The sequence below is a fragment of the Coccinella septempunctata genome, chromosome 9, assembly GCF_907165205.1.
Source record: "Coccinella septempunctata chromosome 9, icCocSept1.1, whole genome shotgun sequence".
Lineage (NCBI taxonomy): Eukaryota > Metazoa > Arthropoda > Insecta > Coleoptera > Coccinellidae > Coccinella > Coccinella septempunctata.
The window spans coordinates 12,473,266-12,497,529 of record NC_058197.1 but is presented as its reverse complement, the minus strand read 5'-3'; the positions used below and the strand labels follow the sequence as shown (position 1 = coordinate 12,497,529).

General features: G+C 37.1%; 1 protein-coding gene across 3 annotated transcripts in view; it reads left to right on the top strand.

Annotated features, from left to right (window-relative positions):
- The window catches only part of LOC123320510, a 72,120-nt gene extending 56,439 nt beyond the window's left edge, over positions 1 to 15,681 (top strand). Inside the window, exons 3-7 of one of the 3 annotated variants that reach the window (XM_044907849.1) lie at positions 525 to 611; positions 11,771 to 12,017; positions 12,578 to 12,708; positions 14,271 to 14,539; positions 15,170 to 15,681. In XM_044907849.1, coding sequence (XP_044763784.1) covers positions 11,777 to 12,017; positions 12,578 to 12,708; positions 14,271 to 14,510 — 612 coding nt within the window. In that variant the 5' untranslated portion in view covers positions 525 to 611; positions 11,771 to 11,776 and the 3' untranslated portion in view covers positions 14,511 to 14,539; positions 15,170 to 15,681. Of the gene's footprint in view, positions 1 to 524; positions 612 to 10,111; positions 10,173 to 11,770; positions 12,018 to 12,577; positions 12,709 to 14,270; positions 14,732 to 15,169 lie in introns of those variants that run through there. The other 2 variants (XM_044907848.1, XM_044907850.1) reach the window with 2 other exon arrangements.
- The last annotated feature ends 8,583 nt before the right edge of the window (positions 15,682 to 24,264 follow it).

Here is a 24,264-nt window from a genome sequence, read left to right as displayed (position 1 = left end):
CAGAGATACCGGGTATCTGATGATGTGGCCGTTGCTGGCTCTAAGTCCACGGGGGACGTACTTATCTTGTTCTCTGGCGTCCCTTCCGTCTGAGTTTGGAGCCGATCTGAGCATTGCTGCGATGTGTGTACGCTGGAGGATAATGGATATCAATTTATTTTGCTTAGAGTGTGGAACAGAGGGCGCTCTGGAGACAATGGCTCAGGGTCCAAGCCCTGGGTGTCAATGCACGAAGATTGAACTCATTGAGCATTAGCTGATAGTTGATAGTTGATGTTCTCTAAACCATTGAATATGAGTAGTGTTGCTTCTCATAATTAAATTGGTCTTTTTCTTGTGAAAGTGTCTTTGGGGTGTAGTTAAAAACTATTATTGAATAGAGGGTTGATTTGGATGGCAATATGATTTGATAGTTTTCGATCGCCATCAATTATTATTGTTATTTATAATACTAATATATTCAGAAAAAGCTTTAATAAAATTTGATCAACTAATTTATATGTACTTTGATTATTTTTTTCCAGATCGAATGCAATGAAACGAACGAGATGAAAGGGAGGAAATTTCAACCAATTTCTACTCCGGAAGACACGAGTTACCAGTGAAATTGAGTAAGTCTACCCCCAATTCTCAAAATGTTCGACTTATACCACGTATTTATTGTAACATACACTGCGCAAAAAAATTAACGCACATTATGAAAATCTCAAATTTCTTCTACAACTGAAGGTGTTCTCAATGATAATTATTTTTATCAGAATTATGCATGCATATGTTATCCACTTTCAACGGTTGTCTTCAATACAGATGTTTTTTGCCAGCAGGAATAAAAAAAAAGATGATATTATCAGATTTTGAATGTATTGGCTCCATTCTAAAATCAGTTGTTCTCGATCAATTCTGATGATCAATAGTTTTTCTTTCGTTTGATTTTCTACACTCGATCGCTATGCAACGCGAAACACGCAATTTGACCCAAGAGGAATGTGCCCAAGCGGTAGTTTTGCGAGAAGAAGGGTGGACATACACAAGAATTGCAGAAAGGTTTGGAGTTTCCCATACAAGAGTGTCCAGAAAGTTGCAGCGATTCAGGGAGACAGATATAAATGTCTGAAGACCAGGACAGGGTAGACCACGGGTAACAACTGCTATTCAAGAACGTTACTTGAGAGTTTCTTCGTTGAGACAAAGGTTTGCAACCGCTCGCCTCCTTCAAATTCAGCTTGATCAAACTCATGAGGTGCAAATTAGCACTCAGACAAAAAGAAATCGCCTCAGAGAATATGAATTAAGACCTCGAGTCGCGGCAGGAGGCCCAGCTCTTACCCCAGCCCATCGAAGGGCGCGTTGGCATTTTGCGAGAGAGCATATCCATTGGGAAGAGGCCGATTGGGCAAGAGTTCTCTTCACAGATTAGTCTAGATTCTGCCTCTACCATTGTGATCGACGTTCCCTTGTATACAGACGTCCACATGAAAGATATGCTCAGTGCAATTTCCTGAATACTACTGTTTTCGGGGGAGGATCGATTATGGTATGGGGTGGAATATCTTTGACTGCTCTCACAGACCTAGTGGTCGTTGATAATGAAGCTATGAATGCTGATAAGTATATAAGGAACATTCTTGAAGAGCATGCAGTGCCATTTGCCCCATACATTGGTGAAAATTTCATTTTTATGGACTATAATGCCAGACCCCATCGTGCGCGCATCGTTCAGGAGTACCTTGAAGAGGTTGAAGTCTCTCGAATGGAATGGCCAGCAAGAAGTCCAATTGAGCAGGTTTGGGACAACCTCAATAGAAGGCTGAGAAATTCATAAAATCATCCAGCTACTCTTAGGAATCCAACTCGGAGAAATCTGGGAAGGATTAGATCAGAACATTTCAAGATCACTCATTTTGAGTGTGAACCTTCGTTGCCGAGCTGTAATTAACGCGAGGGGCGGAAATACCAAGTATTAAATAACTTATCAGCATTTCAGTATTTTGAAAATTGTTCATTTCTTCCATTGAGCCGATGTTATTATTTGCTCATTCAAAATTTTTATTGAATACGCTCTACTATTGTCCATTCCAGTTGAATTAAAATTGAAATAACGAATATGCTGAAACTTCATTTCCATATAAGTTAGCCGTAAATATTCCACCTGATAGGAGCTCTTTATCAATTGTGGAATCCAAGGAGTAACTATCGAAATTTTCCAACTGTTATTCGATAATGAAGATCTATATCAACAATGTTTCAATTGAACGGGTAGTACGTGATAACCTTACAAAGTTTCTAAATTCGAAGTGCAATATCCCTCGCTGTGATCCTGATTCATTGATACGACTATATCGTGACCATTCTAGTTGGTTTTAACTCCCTCTGTATTGCTTCCTAAATCTGAATTTTATGCAGGTTACATCTAAGTTTCTAAAATGAGGTCAACAATAATGTTTTACGAGGGTTAAACATCGAATTCCAATAATTCCATACTCGGTATATCAATAATGGATGAAGTTCAAGAATTGAAAAGATTATTTATACATAATTGACAAAAAAAGAATAGGTTTCGTGTGTAATTTATTATATTACCCCTTTTAAGAGCATTGCATGAGTTAGATAATGGTGCAATCATTAAAACCATATTAGGAGTCATGATCTAATTTCCGGAACAAATGTCTATAAAATATGAACAAGGAAGTGCATGAAGTGGCGTATTGATGCCATTGTATAAACGACAAACTAATGAATTTCTATGCTAATCTTCGATCCATAAGATGCTACTCTCCTTGCTTATTTGTGTTCAACATTTGTTCTACAAAAAATGAAAAATAAATACCTCTTGACCTAGACATTCCACTTTTAAACTGCATGAATTATTTCATTCAGTTGAATAAGATTCCTTCGTTTTCGATTCAGTTCATATTTTTTGAATATAAGGAATAAGAATTTATATTTGATACGCACGTGTAACTTATTATGGATATCGAGCATCTGATCAGGGAAAAATGCAATTGCTTACCCTAACGGGTTTAAGAAGAAACCTAGGCGAATCTCCACTGATCTGGTAGCAGAAAGGGTGTTCCAAAGGACAACAGGGAACTAACCTTCCTTCCGTACAAGCTTCGTGGTTATCACCTCGCTGATAGAGAATACACAAGGCACTCCACTCTGCGTTGCTCAATATCACTCTGGAGATTGACAGACGAAGAGTTCTTTTTCCTGTCCGCAAGGTGTGGCTAGCGACTGGGACAAAACACGCCTGACGAACCCGAGTCAGGCTAACATTCACGATCGGGAAATCATAATTACAGAAAAACAGTATTTGATTTAAAGAATTTACATAATTCTGATGCTGCGTAATAGAAGGTTTCTGTAGATTTCATTCAGAATATCCAGAAATGGGATTAAGCAGAAAAATCGAAAATACTGCAATGCTTAAATTTCCGCCAATTTCAAAATGCTCTTTCCACGAATTTCCACTAGGTCTGTGGGTTATCAAAGAAGCATTAATTTAACTAGAGGGCAAATATACCTACAAAGAGGGTGAATATACCTACAAGCAGGTCTAGAATTGATAATTTCGTGATAGAGAAATTTTTCTCCGAATGGAAGGCGACATTTCCGATTCAGCCAAACGATTGCATACTTCCCATTCGATCGTTTCTCAGACATTCAAAGGATAACGAGAGTATTTTCAATAGAGCGTGAAAATACAGTTTTTTCGCCCCATATCCCCCAAATTCTCGGAGATGAAGTATCGCAGCAGCTTACGTAAACGATAAGTCGTTTCGGTGTCTCGAGATGAAAACGTTCGCTCAATGTCGCGCAGGCACAAAGGTGAGGAAATACGGTACGGATCCGGCGGGTGTGAAAACATAAAAATGAAAGTGATAGATTGGATATTCATAGGGGGCTAACGCTGCAGAAAAATGCGTGGAGTTTTCCGTTTCGATTGACGCATTTTTCAGGCGCGATTTCCTCCTTAATTTGTATATCCGCTTTATCCGGGGATTCGAATATTGGAAATTTATAGTTTGGTAGAGTGTTTTTTCTTCTGGAATTGAAAAAGCCTTCCATTGAGATGAAAGATTGATGGCATCATTCTCTCGTTGAGAATCTTGTCAGAGACTTTTCCGATACGGAAATGTACAAAGCGGATTTGTTGATTTCTTTTCGTTTGGTTGACGCATTCTCGGTGTAAGAAAAAGTGTCCATTAGACAGACTTTAGAAAAGAATAACCTGATTGGCTGATCGTCTTGCATGAATTCGCACTGACTATAGTTGCAGCTTTGAAAATTGTGCTAGCCTCAGCTGAATTTGTGCTACATGGAACAAATTTTGAAGTACAATTTCCCTGTGTCACGTGAAGTTTATATGAAAACCTTCAAAATAAGTTGTGATACACCAAAACCTTCTGTTACTGGAGTATTCGCCATTTTGCAATCTCGGTTAATCTCTCAACTCAATCGTTTTTTCCCTGTCGAAATGGAATGAATATATTCCAATAACTCAGTTTGTCCATGAGCTTTTATTGATGAATTTCCTTCAAAATTACTGAAATACAACACTCCAAATAGCCTTCAATTTTTTTTTTGTTATTTGGTAGATAACTTTCGATACGGTTGTATACAACTATCCTTCTTCTTTAACTTTGAGTCATTACAGTATCATTGTTCGAATTGGAATCAGTCTTCAATAATTCACTAATACAATACGACTATCTCATTTTTCTGAAATCAAAGTTACCTCTTTTTAAATGGAATACCATATTTCATTCGATATTTAAATAGAGCTTAAGAAGTCGCAGTCAAATATACAGGGTGTTTTCAAAGGTGAGGTTTTTTTTTACAGAAGGTATAACTCATCAAAATAAGTCGTTTAACCAAAAATTTTCTCTATAAAATATCCGAGATGACTGAGATACAACCCCTAGAAGTTTGACAAAATTTCATTGAATTTCAAGTACAGGACTGTGGAAGGTGACTCCGGCATTGCAAAAACGAAACAAAACATAAACATATGGCTGGACAATGAATGGTTCAGTACCAATTTCATCGGATTAGATGCATCAGGTCACTTTTGAGAGAATTATAATTGTTGGATCGTGCAATTTAGGGTGAAAAAAAAATTTTGAAAATCGAGGCAGTTTCTTGAAAGTGCTCATGTTAGTTATTTTGAAATAGTGATATGTTATTTCCCCATTTCATCCCATTTTCACGACGATTGTTGGAATGTTCGAACAAGAAGCTTGTGATGCCCATTGTGATAAAATTCATGAATAATTTAGACGAATTTTATAGATGAGATTTTGAAGTATTATCCTATTTTTTCCACTTGTGTCCTAAGTCTCTTCTGTCAGTTGGTATCGAAATGAGCCATTTCATAAAATCGTGTAAGTTACTAAAAAATAATGAGAACAATTCGGCAATCCTAAGTTTCCATTTTCATTACCACGTCAACATCGAACGAGCCAATATCCTAAACGAAACCACATGGTCGAATCAGGAGATCAATTTTTTCCCATTGCTTTGCGATAATTCAGCTAACAAACGGTCTAGGGTCGTATTAGGAACTATTCAGTAAATATTGTAAATTGTAAATTTTTTTTCAACTTTGTCATTTTGAAAGTTTTGCATAGGTGATATTTGGTGAAACCCTTCATTTTGATCAGTTCTTCCTTCTGTTGGAAAAAGCCACACTTCCAAATACGCCCTGTGTATAGTTTTATGGGTCTCAGATTGACCGTTCCGAATTTATTGATAATTTTCAGCAAAAATTATCCAATCTTTGAAATACTGTAAGAAGGTTATCTTCTTAGCCATAGAATTGAAATCTTTGCCAAACAAAATGAGGATTGTTCAACTTTGAGCTTTTTTATAAACAGATCAATTCCGAGAGCTCGAAAGCAGTATTGGCAAATTTTGAAAGTGCATAATTTTCTCTTTTTCCTCAGATGGGACACTCCATATAGAAAGGGCTTCATGATTTTCACTTCTTAAAATCTATTTCAATGTCTTGTGATGTACCCAACTAGGGTAGGTTCGGCTAATCGTCTATGCGGTGGAGGGATGACGAATAATGTTGGGCAGACTCATCAAAGGGTGTTTATTTCTTAAGACATGTTGAACGGAGCACATACAACTGTATGATGTAATTCAATAATGAATGAATACACACACTTAATGGAATCTTCCTTAGCCAAATGCTATATATTATTTATACATTGTTTACGTGTTATGTTTATAATACATCATGAATTGATAAATATGAATGACAATGGTTACAAACATACAGATACAGATTACGTGTTATCTCAAGATCAGTTCTATCTATCTGAGGCACGTTCTAATAATGATGTAAGGTTTCACAGGCCTTGCCGTCTCACGTATGAAAATATACAGGTTGTTCATACTGATACATACTATAGTCGAATGAAATATAGGGTGTCCCATTCAAATAAAGGTAACTTTGTATTGCCACTCAACAAATGAGTAAACTAATAATGAATTATTGAAGACTGGTTTATCCAGAACAAATTTTACTGGAAATTTTTTTTCGAAAGCTTTTAAAATTCTACATATATAAGGTCTTTATTGGCCGACACCCTGTTCATATGGCAAATTACGAATCCTTTTTGTTGGTTTCGTGACCAACGCCTTCGCCATTTTGCGACCAAAACTCAATACTCAACAAAGTTAAATATCTTTGCTCTTCTCATGAAGACGCAATGAAATGATTACCAATTCCTCAGTCATAACATGGGCTTCATACCCTCAAATGATATTGAAAATTTCAAATAATTGTCTCACACGAGAAGATCAAATTGATATCTTTCTACTCTGAAAATCATCATTCATCCTCCGGTTGTAATATCTAACATTGCACTGTACTGGTGAGGGATGATCCCGAAGCCTGTCTACAGTTGTGTTTAGACTTCTTCAACTTGTCTGGAACTGAAAAAGTTATCAAACAAGGAGCAACGGGGAGCGGATATAGGAGAGTAAACATATGATTTCTCATCAGTGAACATTCCCGAACTTCCTCGACGTTTGTGGCGCAGTATATTCCAATGACGCCAGCAGACATTCACGAATTCGAGCAATCTCCAGGTGCAGTGTAAAGTCACCCCATTACCATCGACATCGAGTTCAATCTCGGTCGACCCTTTGACACAATGAAACGTAATGTTCGCCCCCGATCCAACTGGAGAAGTTTAATCTAACCGGCAGTCCCGGAAGCCGATATCGCTCATCCGTCCAAGTTCCTGGCGGAGGCCGCGTCGTTTTCTCCATTGTAATTTTTATATTTCCGTTCGCGATCCACCGCCGCCCCCCACCCCCGCTCGCCTTAATTGCTTTAATTGGCATTCCAACTCAATTAGAGGTCGCCCTTTATGGCGTCCGCGGGGTGGTGGTACAGGGGACTGGAGATGTTTAATTATGAAATGGACTGCGTAGGTCCCGTCGGTCTTCGCGAGGTTCGTTTTAATAGGCCAATTTTAATCGGAAGGACAAACTCCGGAGCAATCTGGTTAGGATGTAATGAAAATTAAACGAAGGGGTTTTATGGCGTTCCAGTATGAACGGGACACGGAATTAATGTAATTCCGTCGTATTCATATCATGAAGGAGGATCAGGATTTATCGGCCACGAGTAAAGAAGCGAAGATAGTGTGATCTAAAGCCGGCCACAGACACGGGGAGTCTGCATCGTGCAAAATGCAAAGCATGACAACCATCAACTTTCGCACTTGGGGGGAGCGCCCACCAAAGTAGCGTAGCACTGACCTGGGATCACATATATGACAAAGGCGATGCATAATTTTCAGATATGAACTGAGAACGACATATTTCACGCAATTGACACTTCACTCAGATAAGCGATATCTGAAAAAAATTTTTTTGGTGTAGCAGAGGGAAAATCTGCAAATCAGACGAACCACCCACTCCTTAGGGGGAACAAGTGTGGGGTTTCTCACTCTTCTGAGCTCGAGACCCACTAAAAACCCTTAACTGCTTCATGAATTTTGGTTCCGGGCATTTGCCTATAAACCGTTCATCTCTTAGTCGGTTTTCTTCTCGCACACTATCGTGCTGGGATTTATGTGTTTATCCTCTATTGGATTAACACTTTATTGAATTTTTCAATAAGTTTCTGTTGTTATTTTAATCTCTTTTTAATTGATCTCTTGGTCTCCTTCGGTAAATTCGCATTCTCCTCTTGTCTTCCTCTGGGTCGTAGTCCACTAGTCTCCTGAGTTCTTGATTCGGATGGTTTTTCGCTGTTTCGAATAATTTCTCTGCTTTTCTGTTCATGAATTACGTTATGGTTTCCCATTTTAGGTCCCTATAAATCTGTCTATTCCTGACAAACCAAGGTGCATCTATTGCTCATCGTAGCAGCTTGTTTTCAGTGGCCTGAATTCTTTTGATGTGGCTCTTTGCCGCGAAGCCCCAGGCAACTGATCCATAAGTCAGTTGAGGCCTAGCAACGGCTTTGATTATCTTCAATTTTGTCTCTTTCGAAATGTGGCTTCTTCTTCCTATTAAAGGGTAGAGTCTATTCATCGCTGCTTTCGTTTTGTCGATTGCTTGTTTGATATGACTTCTCCAAGTAACTCCTTTGTCAAGCGTTATTCCTAAATATTTGGCTTCATTTTTCCAGTCGATTTCTTCGCCGTCAACTTCTAGATTCGTTGTGGGTCGCAGTCTTCTCTTCTGTAATAATATTGCTTGGCTCTTTTGTCCATTGAGCTTGATTTTCCACTATATGCACCAGTCATTTGTTTCGTCAATCGTTTCTTGTAGAACTCGTTCTATTACTTCTGGGTTTCCGAGTGGAGTTGCTATGCCTGTGTCGTCAGCATATAACGTTAGCATGGTTCTTGGATTCTTCGGAATATCGTGAATGTATATGTTGTATAGAAGTGGCCCAAGCACTGACCCTTGGTGCACTTCAGCCTCTAAATCTCTTGTTGTGGAGTATTCTCCTTCCACTATCACGTAAAATCTTCTATTTTTGAGATAATTCCGGATCAACTTGCATATTTTGATCGAATATCCAGCACTCCTCATCTTATATATTAATCCTTCATGCCATACTCTGTCGAAAGCTCTGGCGACGTCTAGTAAAACAAGACCTGTGGCTTGTTTATTTTGGAATCCCTCTGTAATGTACTCTGTGAGCCTTAATGATTGTTGCTCTGTTGGATGCTCTCTTCTGAATCCGAACTGTTCTGGCGGTATCAGTTTCAGATTTTCGGTTTCCTCATTTAGCCTCGTGGCGATAATCCTTTCTACTACTTTTGTCTCTGAAAAATATGCATTGCCTTTGTCATGTATGTGCCATGTCAGTGCTACGCTACTTGGTGGGCGTTCCCACTGAATAATGCAAATGTAGATTGCAGCGACATGGCGATGACAGTTCGAACTAAAAAGTTAATGCAGTCGTTGTCATTTTTGAAGGGGATTTTGAGGTTTTCGTCAGATAAATCCTTTTTTTTTTCAATTTTGAATATTGGTTGTCGAAACTGGATTCAGGTGTGCTAATTATTATCAATTTTAGGCCAATAAATATCATGAAGTATTAGTATTAATAAAAAAACTTCGACCATGTTCAAAATCAGCTGATGAAAAAGACCAATATTTTTTGAATCCTAATATAAGGTAATTGATTTTATGGAGAGCCACAACTATGATATCTTGCCTTCTCCATTATAGGGTGAGACAGAAGGTAGAACTCATCAGAAAAAATCGTTTTACCAAAAATTGTCTATATAAAGTATCCAAGATGGCTGAGATACAACTCCTAGAAGTTACACGAAATTTCATTGAATTTCAAGTACGGGACTGTGGAAGGTGACTCTGACATCGCAAGAACGAAACAAAACATATAAACATGTAGCTGGACAATGAATAATTCAGTACCAAATGTTCATCGGTCGTCATCGGATTAGATGCATCAGATCACTTTCGAGAGAATCAAAATTGTTGTATCGTGCAATTTAAGACCAAAAAAAAATGTAGAAAATTGAGGCAATTTCTTGAAAGTGCTTATGTTAATTATATTGAAAAAGTGCTATGATGTTTCCCCATTTACGACTATTGTTGGAATGTTCGAACAAGAAGATTGTGATGCCCATCGTGAAAAAACTCGTGAATAATTTAGACGAATTTTATTGGTGAGATTTTGGAGTATGATTCTATTTTTTACACTAGTGCCCTAAGTCACTTCTGTCAATTGGTATCGAAATGAGCCATCGCAAAAACGAAACGAAACATAAACATATATATGGCTGGACAATAAATGCCTATCAAGTTATTCATCGGATTAGATGCATCAGGTCGCTTTTGAGAGAATCATAATTGTTGTATCGTGAAATTTAGGGTAAAAAAAATGTAGAGAATCGAGGCAGTTTCTTGAAAGTGCTTATGTTAGTTATGTTGAAACAGTGCTATGATATTTCCCCATTTCATCCCATTTTTACGACTATTGTTGAAATGTTCGAACAAGAAGATCGTGATGCCTATTGTGAAAAAATTCGTGAATAATTTAGACGAATTTCATTGGTGAGATTTTGAAGTATCATTCTATTTTTTACACTTGTGTCCTAAGTCTCTTCTGTCAGTTGTTATCGAAATGATCCATTTCATAAAATCGTGTACGTTTCTGAAAAATAATGAGAAAAATTCGGCAATCCTAAGTTTTCATTGTCATTACCTCGTAAATATCGAACGAGCCAATATCCTAAACGGAACCTCATGGTCGAATCAGGAGATAAGTTTTTTTCCACTGCTTTGTGATAATTCAGCTAACAAACGGTCTAGACCGTTTGTCATTTGCATTAGGATCTATGTATTTCATCAATCATTTTCAATTTTTTTTTCAACTTTATCATTTTGAGAGTTTTGTATAGGTGAAACGCTTCATTTTGACCAGTTCTAGCTTCTGTTGAAAAGAAAAAGCCTCACCTTCAAATACACCCTGTATAAAATGACTAAAATTGAAACATTAATACTAAGAAAACTTGTCCAAGTTGAATTGAAAATCAGAAATGATTTTCAAAATAAATTTTATATGAATATTATCGAAATTCATATGTAAATCAACCTACTAGGGGGTAAAAGGGGGAAACAGATCGGTTTTTTGTGTAAATCCATTCATTTGAGATTATATAACCAGGTTTGTCAATTCACCTCCTATTCTTCGTTACTGATTTGAAATGTACAAAAACTTTACCATGCTATAAGAATGAGATACATATGTCCTTGAACATTTACTAAAAGTTCATTTAATTTAATTTAATTAAGTAGTAAAAACATCTTCACAAGAAAGTCGTAATCGAAGATTTACTCAAAGGATACAAATTATGATTACTTCACTAAACATTTTCCATTGCCACGAGATAGATTTTCAACAGATTAAGATATATTTTCATTGAAAAGTCTTATTGAAACACCAAAATATTCTCCGTTCCTCGATGTAAACAAACGTAAGTTTATTAACTTTTCATTTACAAAAATTGTTGTTTATATTCTTTATTACTTGGTGTTCTGTTTTTTGTCAGCTCTGATAAACCCATAACTTCACAAAAACTGAGATAATAATACTTTGCTTGCGCAATAAATAATCATGGCTTGCTTTGAATACTGTAGATCTTTCGCCAAAAAAAAGCAACATGAGGAAATCTCTTTTTTTTGTATATGTCATACTATCTACAATAACAAGTTTAGATTTGATGATTTTGCAGCTGAAGAAATATGATGTATTTCGTTTCAGTTTGTGATGCTGAGACTAAGCATGTTGCTGAGCTGCATATTCATGACCAATCAGGCACTGGAAGATTCCAACCGCATGACCCAACTACCCCTGCACCAGGATGAGAGCCGTCTAGATATGGGTTACCTCGAGAAAAGGGAGATATCTGTGGACTTCGACAAATACGCGGTGACTTGCTACATTTGCGTAAACGTGTCGGACAACGTGGTCTGCAATCAGTACGCCATCGACAAACCCTGCAGGCCAGGTGAGTTCAGAACGATTCAAATTTGGTGGCATGATCATTCGTCAGATCTTGTTTTGGTTAGATTTTTTTCCGGTTATGAGTCGCAAAACAATTAAAACAGAATCCAGCCCCGTTTCGAATGGTGCAGGAACGTGCCTGCGCTGACCCCAATAACAGCAATTTTGTGTATTCGCAACTCTCTTCATTAGTCGGACCATTAAAGTGCACTTCATCAGACGCCTAGCGCCCGTTTTTGGGTTTTGGATTTATTCATTGCCGCCCGCGCACGGGCTTTAATAAAAGCGCAGCCATTCCGCCCTGTCCCTGGGCATTGTGTGGGAAAAAATGAGTGATTATTGCGTTTTATTTCTCCGCATCAACATTTCCTTTCTCTCGGTACGCGAATAACGCTATTTCGTTGGGCGCGAAGCGTTCGAGCTCAATTAGGATATCTGGTTTTTGTCGAGATGGTCTGGAATTTTGCTTTGGTCCTGAATTGATTGGCCACATTTCGTTATTGAGATAAAGCACCACCATTATTAGGTTTTTTTTCTTGAGAATTTTTATTATTTTTTTTACAGGTGAAACTTTCTGCCACACTCTGCACATAATGGATTCGAAAGGGAACAGTGTTCTAGTTAATAAGAAATGTACAACCGACCGGGAGTGCCAAAGAAGCAAAGTCGGTTGCGTAGAGATCGATTCACAAAAAGTAAGTCGTAATTAAATTGAAGACGTAAATTCAATATGGGTAATTTATCTTCTTAAATTGGAGCAATAACTCAAAATAATATTCGATGAAAATCCATGGCCGATATTTCATGAAAATCCATAATGACACTAAGATATTTCTTGAAATTATAACCTTACGTACCAATTACATAATAGATGTGGCCGATACTTCATGAAAATCCATAATTATACTAAGATCTTTCGTGAAAATATACAAGTATAGCATTACCTACCAAAAACTTAAAAGATATTGCCGATATTTCATAAAAATCCATAATGACACTAAGATATTTCTTGAAATCATAACCTTTTACGTACCAATTACATAATAGATGTGGCCGACACTTCATGAAAATCCATAGTTATACTAAGATCTTTCGTGAAAATATACAAGTATAGCATTAACTACCAAAAACTTAAAAGATATTGCCGATATTTCATGAAAATTCATAATGACACTAAAATATTTCTTGAAATTATAACCTTACGTACCAATTACATAATATAATAGATGTGGCCGATACTTCATGAAAATCCATAATTACACTAAGATCTTTCGTGAAAATATACAAGTATAACATTACCTACCAATAACTTGAAACATGTGGCCGATATTTCATGAAAATCCATAGTGACACTAAAATATTTCTTGAAATTATAACCTTACGTACCAATTACATAATAGATTTGGCCGATACTTCATGAAAATCCATAATTGTACTAAGATCTTTCGTGAAAATATACAAGTATAACATTACCTACCAATAACTTGAAACATGTGGCCGATATTTCATGAAAATCCATAGTGACACTAAAATATTTCTTGAAATTATAACCGTACGTACCAATTACATGATAGATGTGGCCGATACTTCATGAAAATCCATAATTACACTAAGATCTTTCGTGAAAATATACAAATATATTATAACATTACCTACCAATAACTTGAAACATGTGGCCGATATTTCATGAAAATCCATAGTGACACTAAAATATTTCTTGAAATTATAACCTTACGTACCAATTACATAATAGATGTAGCCGATTCTTCATGAAAATCCATAATTACACTAAGATCTTTCGTAAAAGTATACAAGTATAGCGTAACCTAACAAAGACTTAAAAGATGTGGAAAACTTAAAAAAAAACATAAGTAGGACAAGGGTGGTTCCAGTGGGAGAGCCATGAGGGATTTCCCTCCCCTTTTGAGAATTTGAGAGAACTAATAATTATTGGAATATCGTAAATGATTTTCATTTTCCTCTTCGATTAAGAGGAAAGTAGTTTCTTTCTAACAAATAGCTGATATTACAAGTATTGCCCTTTCGAAATATTCATCAAATTTAGATCTACGATGATTTTTTTGCAAGATACGCGTATCGAATGTTGCCTTTCGAAAAGTTCCCAAGAAGATGGGGTAACATAAACTTAAAAAATCGCTGAATATCTTTATAAGATGTTTCATGAAAATATTCCTAGTAGGTTCTAGTCCTATAGTAGATTACTGCAAAAGTTCTAAAATTCAAAAATCTTTTTCAGATGTGTGTTTCATGCTGTGATAAAGACTACTGCAATTCCGATGTGCCGACGAATTCCACCAACGCCACCTTCGATAATCGAATATCGAAAATGAGAATGCTGGCGAAAAACCTATTCACCGACCAAGAGAAAGCAATGACCACAACAATCAAGAAATCATGTTCTTGTACGACTTTCAGTTTCACGTGGATGTTCCGAGGCTTCATCGTTTGGCAACTGCTGATTTCGAGGTTAATATGAGGCTGAAGACAGTGTTTTCGAAACTTACGGTGAATTTCCAGTGAATCTTTTATCTCAAGTTACCTTACGTAGGTTTAAGGATGAAAATTGATGAACTGACTGTGAAAGAGCGATGAATGCACTAATGCACAAAAAAAACATTGATTATACGAGTTTTACCGTCCTGAGATCCTCGAGATGATGTGTTTGAAGCTTGAGATTATTAAATAATTCGATATCAAGCTTGTTTCATTGATTATCATTTCAGTTTCATCAGTTCGCAGGATGGGGAGGTGACTGAAATTATTGATAAGATATCGATTAACTTCTTATTGTAACGTTCTCGGGGTTTAATTAAATTGTCTTATTTCTGAGTGTCTAATTTATTTACACAACTTATACACTTATTTATGTATAATGACTAATTTATTTACACAGTTAAAAATAATTTATTTTCACTACTTTGCACTTTGCAACTCTTTGGAATTCACTGTTCTATCCGCTCTCTATTGAGAACACTTACTGGCCCTTGAGCCCACTGCGCGACTTTCACATCGATACGCCCCTCTTCGAGAATATTCCGGCAGCACCGAGAGCGATGTTTTCGAGCGGCAGCAGGGGCGTATTCAGGGGATTCGGACGTGTTACTTTATTTTTTTTAGTTTTCGTTTATTTTTCAGGAACAATCTGGACAGTTACGGGAAAGAAGAACTCTAAGGGACTTGCAGCTACTTGCGGACTCATCAACATCTTCGATATCGAAACGCCCTTTGAAACGGTCATAGCTGGATGTCCTAGAGCAATAAGATTCGTAAATCGTCTGGACAAAAAGTCATCCACGTAGTTTACTGACGGATCAAAATCATAGAGGGGCACCGGCATTGGCATGGACCTAAACTGAGGATCTCTAAAGTCCTGGGATGTGAATCCTCAATTTTGCAGACTGAGACACTGGCTGTTTACGTATGCGCTCAGGGGTTTCTTAAAATTAACCTCAAAGGGGCCCATATTTATATCACCACGGACAGCCAGACCACGCTGAGGAATCTCGAGAGTGGAACACTGGATTCAAAAAGTATCTGGATCTTACCAAGAATATCTCCTTATTGGATTCCTCACAGGGCATTGTCACTTCAGCAAACGCCAAAGGAGAATGGGTCTAACAGAAAGTGAGGAGTGCAGAATCTGTGGGGGAAGAACCAGACCACTTGGTTGCAGAGTGCCTAGACAACGCGAACATGTCTTGGACGAGAAACTTGCAGGGACAATGAGTTAACCTCCCAGAAGTCATCCCAGCTACTGGAGTACATGAGACATCTGGAACCGGAGGGCGAGCTAGACAACGAAGCGGTGAGAACAATTCTGATGGGGGGCACAATAAATCTTAAGGTCACAGTGCAACGCACCAACCCCCTTTGAAATCTACAATATTAGAGCCAGTTTTGTCAGAATGAGATGCGGATCTGTTAGAAATGGTGGATGTTCTCTTCAATCTTGAATCTCGGCTCTGTTTTTTTGCATAGCGGGTCCCTATAACATCCTACAGAAATTGATCACGATAGTTTCAAAATTGCTACTTTTAACGTGTCCAGAATGGATCACACAGACAAGAAAAATACTATTCACGATTTTTTACTTTCAGGTTACAAGATACCTTGTTCCAGATCTTGCACAGGTAAGGTTCAATTGGCCATAACCGTAACGAGAGCGCAAAAGTTTGTAGGTTTCATTTCCTAATGAAACCTACTACTTCGAAATCTTCATTGCAGTGAGCTGTGATTACAAAAAGTAAAAATTGAAAAAGTGGACACTTCAATACAGTTTATTGGAGTATTTATATCTCCTTCGAAAACAGAAAACGGTCACTTTGATTTCTTATTACGAACAAATTCAGTATCATAGAGTGTAAGAGAAAGAAGGTGCCCTTGATAAAATATCTTTAGGTTTTGTATACTTGAATGAGAACCCTAAGTACTCCTCACTCAGTATGAAACACCAAATTATTGTCTAATTATCCACCCTTTGGATATCCTAATTAGAGATATTTAACAAAACGAGTTACGAGATTAGTTAAGCTCTTCGCCATAGGTAAACATTTATTAGTAAGTGTAAATAAATCAGGTAATCAACCCAGCAAACACTGAAATCCAGTCACTGTACAAAAACTGTACTTCGTTGCTTCAATTGACTGCAGTGACGGTAATGCAATAACTGCACAAAAAAGGACCGTATATGTCCCGGTGGACTGTGCAGTTATTGTACAGTACAAACTGCATTCGACATACAGCCACAGCTGCACTTCAAAAACAGCGATGGTATTGCAATCACTGTACAGCAAGCTGCACTTCAAATGCAGCAGTGACGTGCTAAAACTGTACAGCAAGCTGTACTTTAATGCAGTATTCACTTCGCAAAAACTGCACAGATAGCTGCACTTCAAATGCAGCAGTGACGTGCTAAAACTGTACAGCAAGCCGTGCTCAAACTGTACAACTGCACTTTAAATGTAGCAGTCACTGTGTAGAAACTATATCGAAACTTGCAATTACGTAACAATATCCTATAATATAATAGAGAAATTTCCTAGTTATAAACAGAAAATCTATTCTGCAGTTCTGCAAATCGGAAATTTTCAATTTCACTTGATATTTGGCAGTAGGTGCAGGGGTTAGTTCACGCTATTTGAGGAATGGCTTGCTCTAGAGGTGGAGGTTAATGAACCCTAGGAGTTACCTCTGTACTCTGTGCTCTGTACTCTGTACTCTGTACTCTGTACTCTGTACTCTGTACTCTGTACTCTGTACTCTGTACTCTGTACTCTGTACTCTGTACTCTGTACTCTGTACTCTGTACTCTGTACTCTGTACTCTGTACTCTGTACTCTGTACTCTGTACTCTGTACTCTGTACTCTGTACTCTGTATTCTGTACTCTGTATTCTGTATTCTGTACTCTGTACTCTGTGGGAGTTACTTACGACAATCGTCAAAGCAGCGTAGTTCATGCCTGCTATAAACGCCGGTTACGTAGAGGATATAGAGTAGTGCGTCGCCGGTGGCGCCATCGTTTGGCGTATGCTGCACCGCAATAGACGTGTATGCTACCCTGTGATAGGAACCGTCAAGAGCAGTGATGCCATCATTTGGCTAATTCTGGTACCACCATGGTGAGATGAAGTATTCTTCTACCATGGGTATAATGAAAGGAGTCTTCAATTATTGAATTAAATCCGTTAATGAAATGTCTCTTTAACCTGCATAATCGAATTTTCAACTTCTTGAAGAAGGTATATGCTTATGAATTATTATAGATTCTATTATTAACTCTATATCAAATACTCCATTTTTGAAATGAAGAATTGCAAATACAGAAACTGTGCATTCACTGTATATCAAATACTGCGTTTTGAACATGCAGAATTATCAATACAGAAACTGTGCAGTCACTTTACATCAAGAACTGCGTTTTGAAAATGCAGAATTATCAATACAGAAACTATGCAGTCACTCTACATCAAAAACTGCGTTTTAAAATGCGGAATTATCAATACAGAAACTGTGCAGTCACTGTACATCAAAAACTTCGTTTTGAAAATGCAGAATTATCAATACAGAAACTATGCAGTCACTCTACATCAAAAACTGCGTTTTGAAATGCAGAATTATCAATACAGAAACTGTGCAGTCACTGTACATCAAAAAACTGCGTTTTGAAAATGCAGAATTATCATTACAGAAACTGTGCAGTCACTGTACATAAAAAACTGCGTTTTGAAAATGCAGAATTATCAAAACAGAAACTGTGCAGCTTCAGTACAGCAATCTCTGTGCTGCATTCTGGTGGCACTTGTTGTGCAGTATTTGTACAGTTGCTGTATATTGTGTTTGTTTTGAAAGCTCCTTAACTGAAGGGGTAAAAATGCATAGATTTCAATTTTGATAGTCTCACAATGCTTCTGATTGTCTCGGTAGATCAGAAGTATTACTACGCACTTCCAAGCAGTTAACCCTGCATACTTCATATAATGAAAAATTATACTACAATCGTATAAAGGAGCTATGAGGACATTTAAAGTTCATATATAGATATCTTTAAAATCAATGAACTATTGGTATTGGTTGCATACATTCATTCATAGATGGCCGCATTAGTCAGATTGCCGCAATATGTATTACTGGTTGCCTGCCTCAATTGAATATTTGGGCCTTTCGCCATTTTTGCTCCCTTTCCTTCCTTTAAAGAACGGTTTTTCAAGTGAATATAGAAAGCAACTTCTGTGACGTTCCACACCCACTTCATTCACAGAGAATTTGAAAGGAGGGTATACAATGGAATAAAAACATAGACATAGAGACATGGACTGAGCAATGGCAGCATGAGAATGTCTTTTTTATAGAAAAAGAGAAATGATCGTCGGGCATGTACCTATCTCTTTATGGTTCACATAGAGGTGTGTGGACCAATCAAAATTTTAGAAAAAGACAACTGCATGCCCGACGTACTTTTCTCTCTGTCACTTTTTTTGACCGTATTTCATGCATAGATATAAAGGGAAGGCACAGGCCATGTCTATATGCAGAGACAATGTCTCTGGAAGACATTTGAATATTTCCCAAAACAACATATGTAACCATCGCTGACTATCCAAACATGAGAATATCAATTTAACTCTCCTTGATTTTGCATTTATTATACCTGATAGTGAAGTGATAAATGTTGTTATTCAGAGCTTTATTATTTTCTTGATACACATAGAAAGTTGAATAAATGGTTAATGAATTGATAGTATACTTTACCTGCTGGCAAATGCTTATCAAAGTAGGGGTCAATGCTGAAGAATCTGGTGTTGTTCCTAGGAATCTTATTATGCTTATTGGTTTTGCTTTCTTAAACCAGTCTTTACCAGTACACCTACTGGCAGCTTTGGCGAGTAGAGATGTTTTCCCACAGCCTCCTTCCCCGTACAATATCAAAAGAGAATCTGAATCTTGAACCATATATACTGATTTATCAGTTCTAGCGTATCTTCTCTACCATAAAATACCTAAGTTATGAAATCAAAAACAGGCCCGGATCTAGGGGGGGGCAAGCGGGGCGCTTGCCCCGGGCGCCGTCTTAAGGGGGCGCCAAAATCAACCAGAGGTTAAAATTTTTTTAATTTTGATTTTCTCGGTGCTAAATGAAAAACTGTAGAATGGAAACATTGAACATGGAACCATCACTATGCCTAAAATCTTTAAAATCAATGAGGGATCAATTAACTGCATATTATTCAGTGATCTACGAATGACCGCCACACTTGGGTGAAATAGATTGAAAGATCTGATATGTTTACACTGCGTCGCAAGCAGTAATTTCTTTGCCTGGGGAATTACCGACTCATCCCCATCTTATCTGGAACTAAGGGCCAAAATTTCCGATTTTCTATAGACCATAACTTAAAAACTAATCCTTTCAGCATAATTCTGTGTGCATATTCGTAATCTATGCCTTAGTAAAAATACCAATTTTGGTGGAAATCGGTAAGATCGAAATTTTTTCAAATTTTCCATCGATGTACCGAGTTTTTCACCATAATTTGAGCCCCCCTTTAACTTTGTTACTAAGAGAGGTAAAAAAAAAAGGTTTTATACAAAAGTTAATAGAGTTTTTCTAAATGTTTTCACAAAATGAAATACATACAGAGTGGGCGATTTTCTGAAGAATATTTTTGGTCTCCGATCAAAACCGAATTTATTCTGTACACTAATTCGAGGGCGTAGAACACGAATATGCAAACAGATATTTTTAAAAAAAATTTATTTTTCAAGTTATGGTCGATGGAAAATCGGAAATTTTGGACCTTCGCGGAAAAATTAATAAAATCTGAACCGTTCGAGATAGATGAATGAAGTGTGGTGTTTTATATTTGCAAAGAACCAATTCATCACCAAAAAAACAGCATATGACTAATGCCTTTTTTCTAGCTGCTACAGCTCCTTAGAGTTGACCAATATTTTCGATATTTTGCACTAAAAGTGATTTATTCCTCAAAATACTGATCCTCCAAAAATCTTATTGCATATTCGTGATCTACCTTGAATTAATATGTAAAATGATCCGGGTCGACATATGTAGCTAAAAAATAAATTTTTGTTCGGAATAATTTCGTTCATGCGCGGGTAAAAACGATAGACGAGGGCGGGTTGCAAAACGACATTCCTGTAAATACAAACTTTTCTATTTTTTTTTATTTATGCAATTTTTGGAAAAGAATTACTTTTAATGGAACAATGAGAAAAAATATCTTTTGATGGAACAATGAGAAAAAAATATGAGTGATTTTTTTCCCAAAGTACTCATCTTAGGAAAAATCTAATTGCATATTCGTAATCTATACGACCTCGAACTAGTGAAAAAAATAACTCGGGTTGAAAGCGATGACGAATATGCAATTAGATTTTTCCTACGAACCTTAGAAGGGGGGGGGGGCGCCATCATGAATTTTTGCCCCGGTCAGAAAAAATCGTAGATCCGGGCCTGATCAAAAATGGATATAACTCTATACAGAGTTGTTAACTACTTGGATTGATTGAAGTTCTAGAGGCCGAAGGCAATTAAAAGCTATGAACTCAGTAACATGAGAATATACCCAAGGTCTAACTTGGCAGAAAAATAGCTACTGGATGAAAATTTCCAATATAAAAATAATAAATTCATCTATTTGTGAAAAGATGATTCTAGTTCTCTTTCAGCGGAAACTCCTATCTAAATTTAGTTTTCTTCTGATATAAAATGCATTTGATTTTGTCAATTCTCATCGTTTTTTCTCGAAATACTGGGTGATTCAAAGTGAGTTCGCTTGCGTGTGCTGGTGATCTATATCTATATTTCCCTCAATAATCGCAAAAACACAAACTCACTCTGACAGAATTATTGCAGGCATGTAAGTACTGCAATATTTCTGTAACTATCTGCCCCTGGGCACTAGAATCCTCCTTTCTCATTGCTCTATCCACAAGCTTCACTATGTTCTTGTAGAAATGGGATATGAAATGTTTCAAATATTCATCATGTGTTTCAGGATCAAGGCCTTCCCTTCCTATCCACTCGACATTGTACCTGAAACCAAAGATTATAGCCTAACACTTAACTCTATAATCTTTGCCTGAAACATGGTCATCAGTGATTGTCTTGAAGTAGGTCTATATTTACTCTTTGTTAGCTAACCTGCAACTATACATACAAGGTTAGTATGACGGCTATGTATTATGTGTTGCCTACATCGATATTTTCAGGGTGCCCTTTACTTACTAGGAGTTTTTTGATCAAAATGGAAGAACCTGTCTTCATATTGAAATGCCATACATCTTTTCTAGATGATTCGAGGTCACTGATTCCAAATCTGAACTCAGTTTCGACGAAAAAAATTTATTTCGGCTGCTATATGGCCTACCAAAGTTGCAGTCTTTCAAAGGGGCGTAAAGCGAAAAATAATTCACTTGAAGAAGAACCGAAGGCAGTTTCGGGTAGAGAAGAGCCTAATTAAACTATATTTCGAATTTCAAGACGATACGAAACAAAAAGCATTTTAGGCCAAAAATTTTCATGATGTATAGTCTTGCGTTTTTTTCGATCGGAATCAAAAATCGAACTTTTAGATATTGAAGTGCCGTACAGTTTTTCTGGATAATTCGAGGTCTCTGATTCCTAATCTGAGGTCAGTTTTGACGAAAAAAATTTATTTCGGCTGCTATGGCCTACCAAAGTTGCAGTCCTTCAAAGGGGCGTAAAGCGAAAAATAATTTACTTGAAGAAGAACCGAAGGCAGTTTCGGGTAGAGAATAGCCTAATTAAACTATATTTTCAATTTCAAGACGATACGAAAAAAAAAGCATTTTAGGCCAAAAATTTTCATGATGTATAGCCTTGCGTTTTTTTCGATCGGAATCAAAAATCCAACTTTCCGATATTGAAATGCCGTACATGTTTTCTGCATAATTCGGGGTCCCTGATTCCAAAGCTGTACTCAGTTTTGACGAAAAAAATTTATTTTGGCTGTTTTTGCTCAATAATTTGTCAGCCCCTGACAACCTCGACCTGCAACTGAACATACATGGTTAGTATGGCATAGGTGCATGATGTGTTGCCTGGGTGAGTGTTTTCAAGGCGCTCGACAACAATTTTTATATTTTCGTTAAAAATGAGAGAACCTGCCTTCATATTGAAGTGCCGTACATGTTTTCTGCATAATTCGAGGTCCCTGATTCCAAATCTGAGCTCAGTTTTGACGAAAAAAATTTACTTCGGCTGCTATGGCCTACCAAATTTGCAGCTCTTCAAAGGGGCGTAAAACGAAAAATAATTCTTTTGAAGAAGAACCGAAGGCAGTTTCTGATAGAGAAGAGCCTAATTGAACTATATTTCGAATTTCAAGACGATACGAAACAAAAAGCATTTTAGGCCAAAAATTTTCATGATGTATAGTCTTGCGTTTTTTTCGATCGGAATCAAAAATCGAACTTTTAGATATTGAAGTGCCGTACAGTTTTTCTGGATAATTCGAGGTCTCTGATTCCTAATCTGAGGTCAGTTTTGACGAAAAAAATTTATTTCGGCTGCTAGGGCCTACCAAAATTTCAGCCCTTCGAAGGGGCGTAAAACGAAAAATAATTCACTTGAAGAATAACCGAAGGCAGTTTCTGATAGAGAAGAGCCTAATTAAACTATATTTCGAATTTCAAGACGATACGAAACAAAAAGCATTTTAGGCCAAAAATTTTCATGATGTATAGTCTTGCGTTTTTTTCGATCGGAATCAAAAATCGAACTTTTAGATATTGAAGTGCCGTACAGTTTTTCTGGATAATTCGAGGTCTCTGATTCCTAATCTGAGGTCAGTTTTGACGAAAAAAATTTATTTCGGCTGCTATGGCCTACCAAAGTTGCAGTCCTTCAAAGGGGCGTAAAGCGAAAAATAATTTACTTGAAGAAGAACCGAAGGCAGTTTCGGGTAGAGAATAGCCTAATTAAACTATATTTTCAATTTCAAGACGATACGAAAAAAAAAGCATTTTAGGCCAAAAATTTTCATGATGTATAGCCTTGCGTTTTTTTCGATCGGAATCAAAAATCCAACTTTCCGATATTGAAATGCCGTACATGTTTTCTGCATAATTCGGGGTCCCTGATTCCAAAGCTGTACTCAGTTTTGACGAAAAAAATTTATTTTGGCTGTTTTTGCTCAATAATTTGTCAGCCCCTGACAACCTCGACCTGCAACTGAACATACATGGTTAGTATGGCATAGGTGCATGATGTGTTGCCTGGGTGAGTGTTTTCAAGGCGCTCGACAACAATTTTTATATTTTCGTTAAAAATGAGAGAACCTGCCTTCATATTGAAGTGCCGTACATGTTTTCTGCATAATTCGAGGTCCCTGATTCCAAATCTGAGCTCAGTTTTGACGAAAAAAATTTAATTCGGCTGCTATGGCCTACCAAATTTGCAGCTCTTCAAAGGTGCGTAAAACGAAAAATAATTCTTTTGAAGAAGAACCGAAGGCAGTTTCTGATAGAGAAGAGCCTAATTGAACTATATTTCGAATTTCAAGAAGATACGAAAAAAAAGCATTTTCGGGCAAAATTTTTCATGATGTATAGTCTTGCGTTTTTTTCGATCGGAATCAAAAATCCAACTTTCAGATATTGAAATGCCGTACATGTTTTCTGCATAATTCGAGGTCCCTGATTCCAAATCTGAGCTCAGTTTTGACGAAAAAAATTTATTTCGGCTGC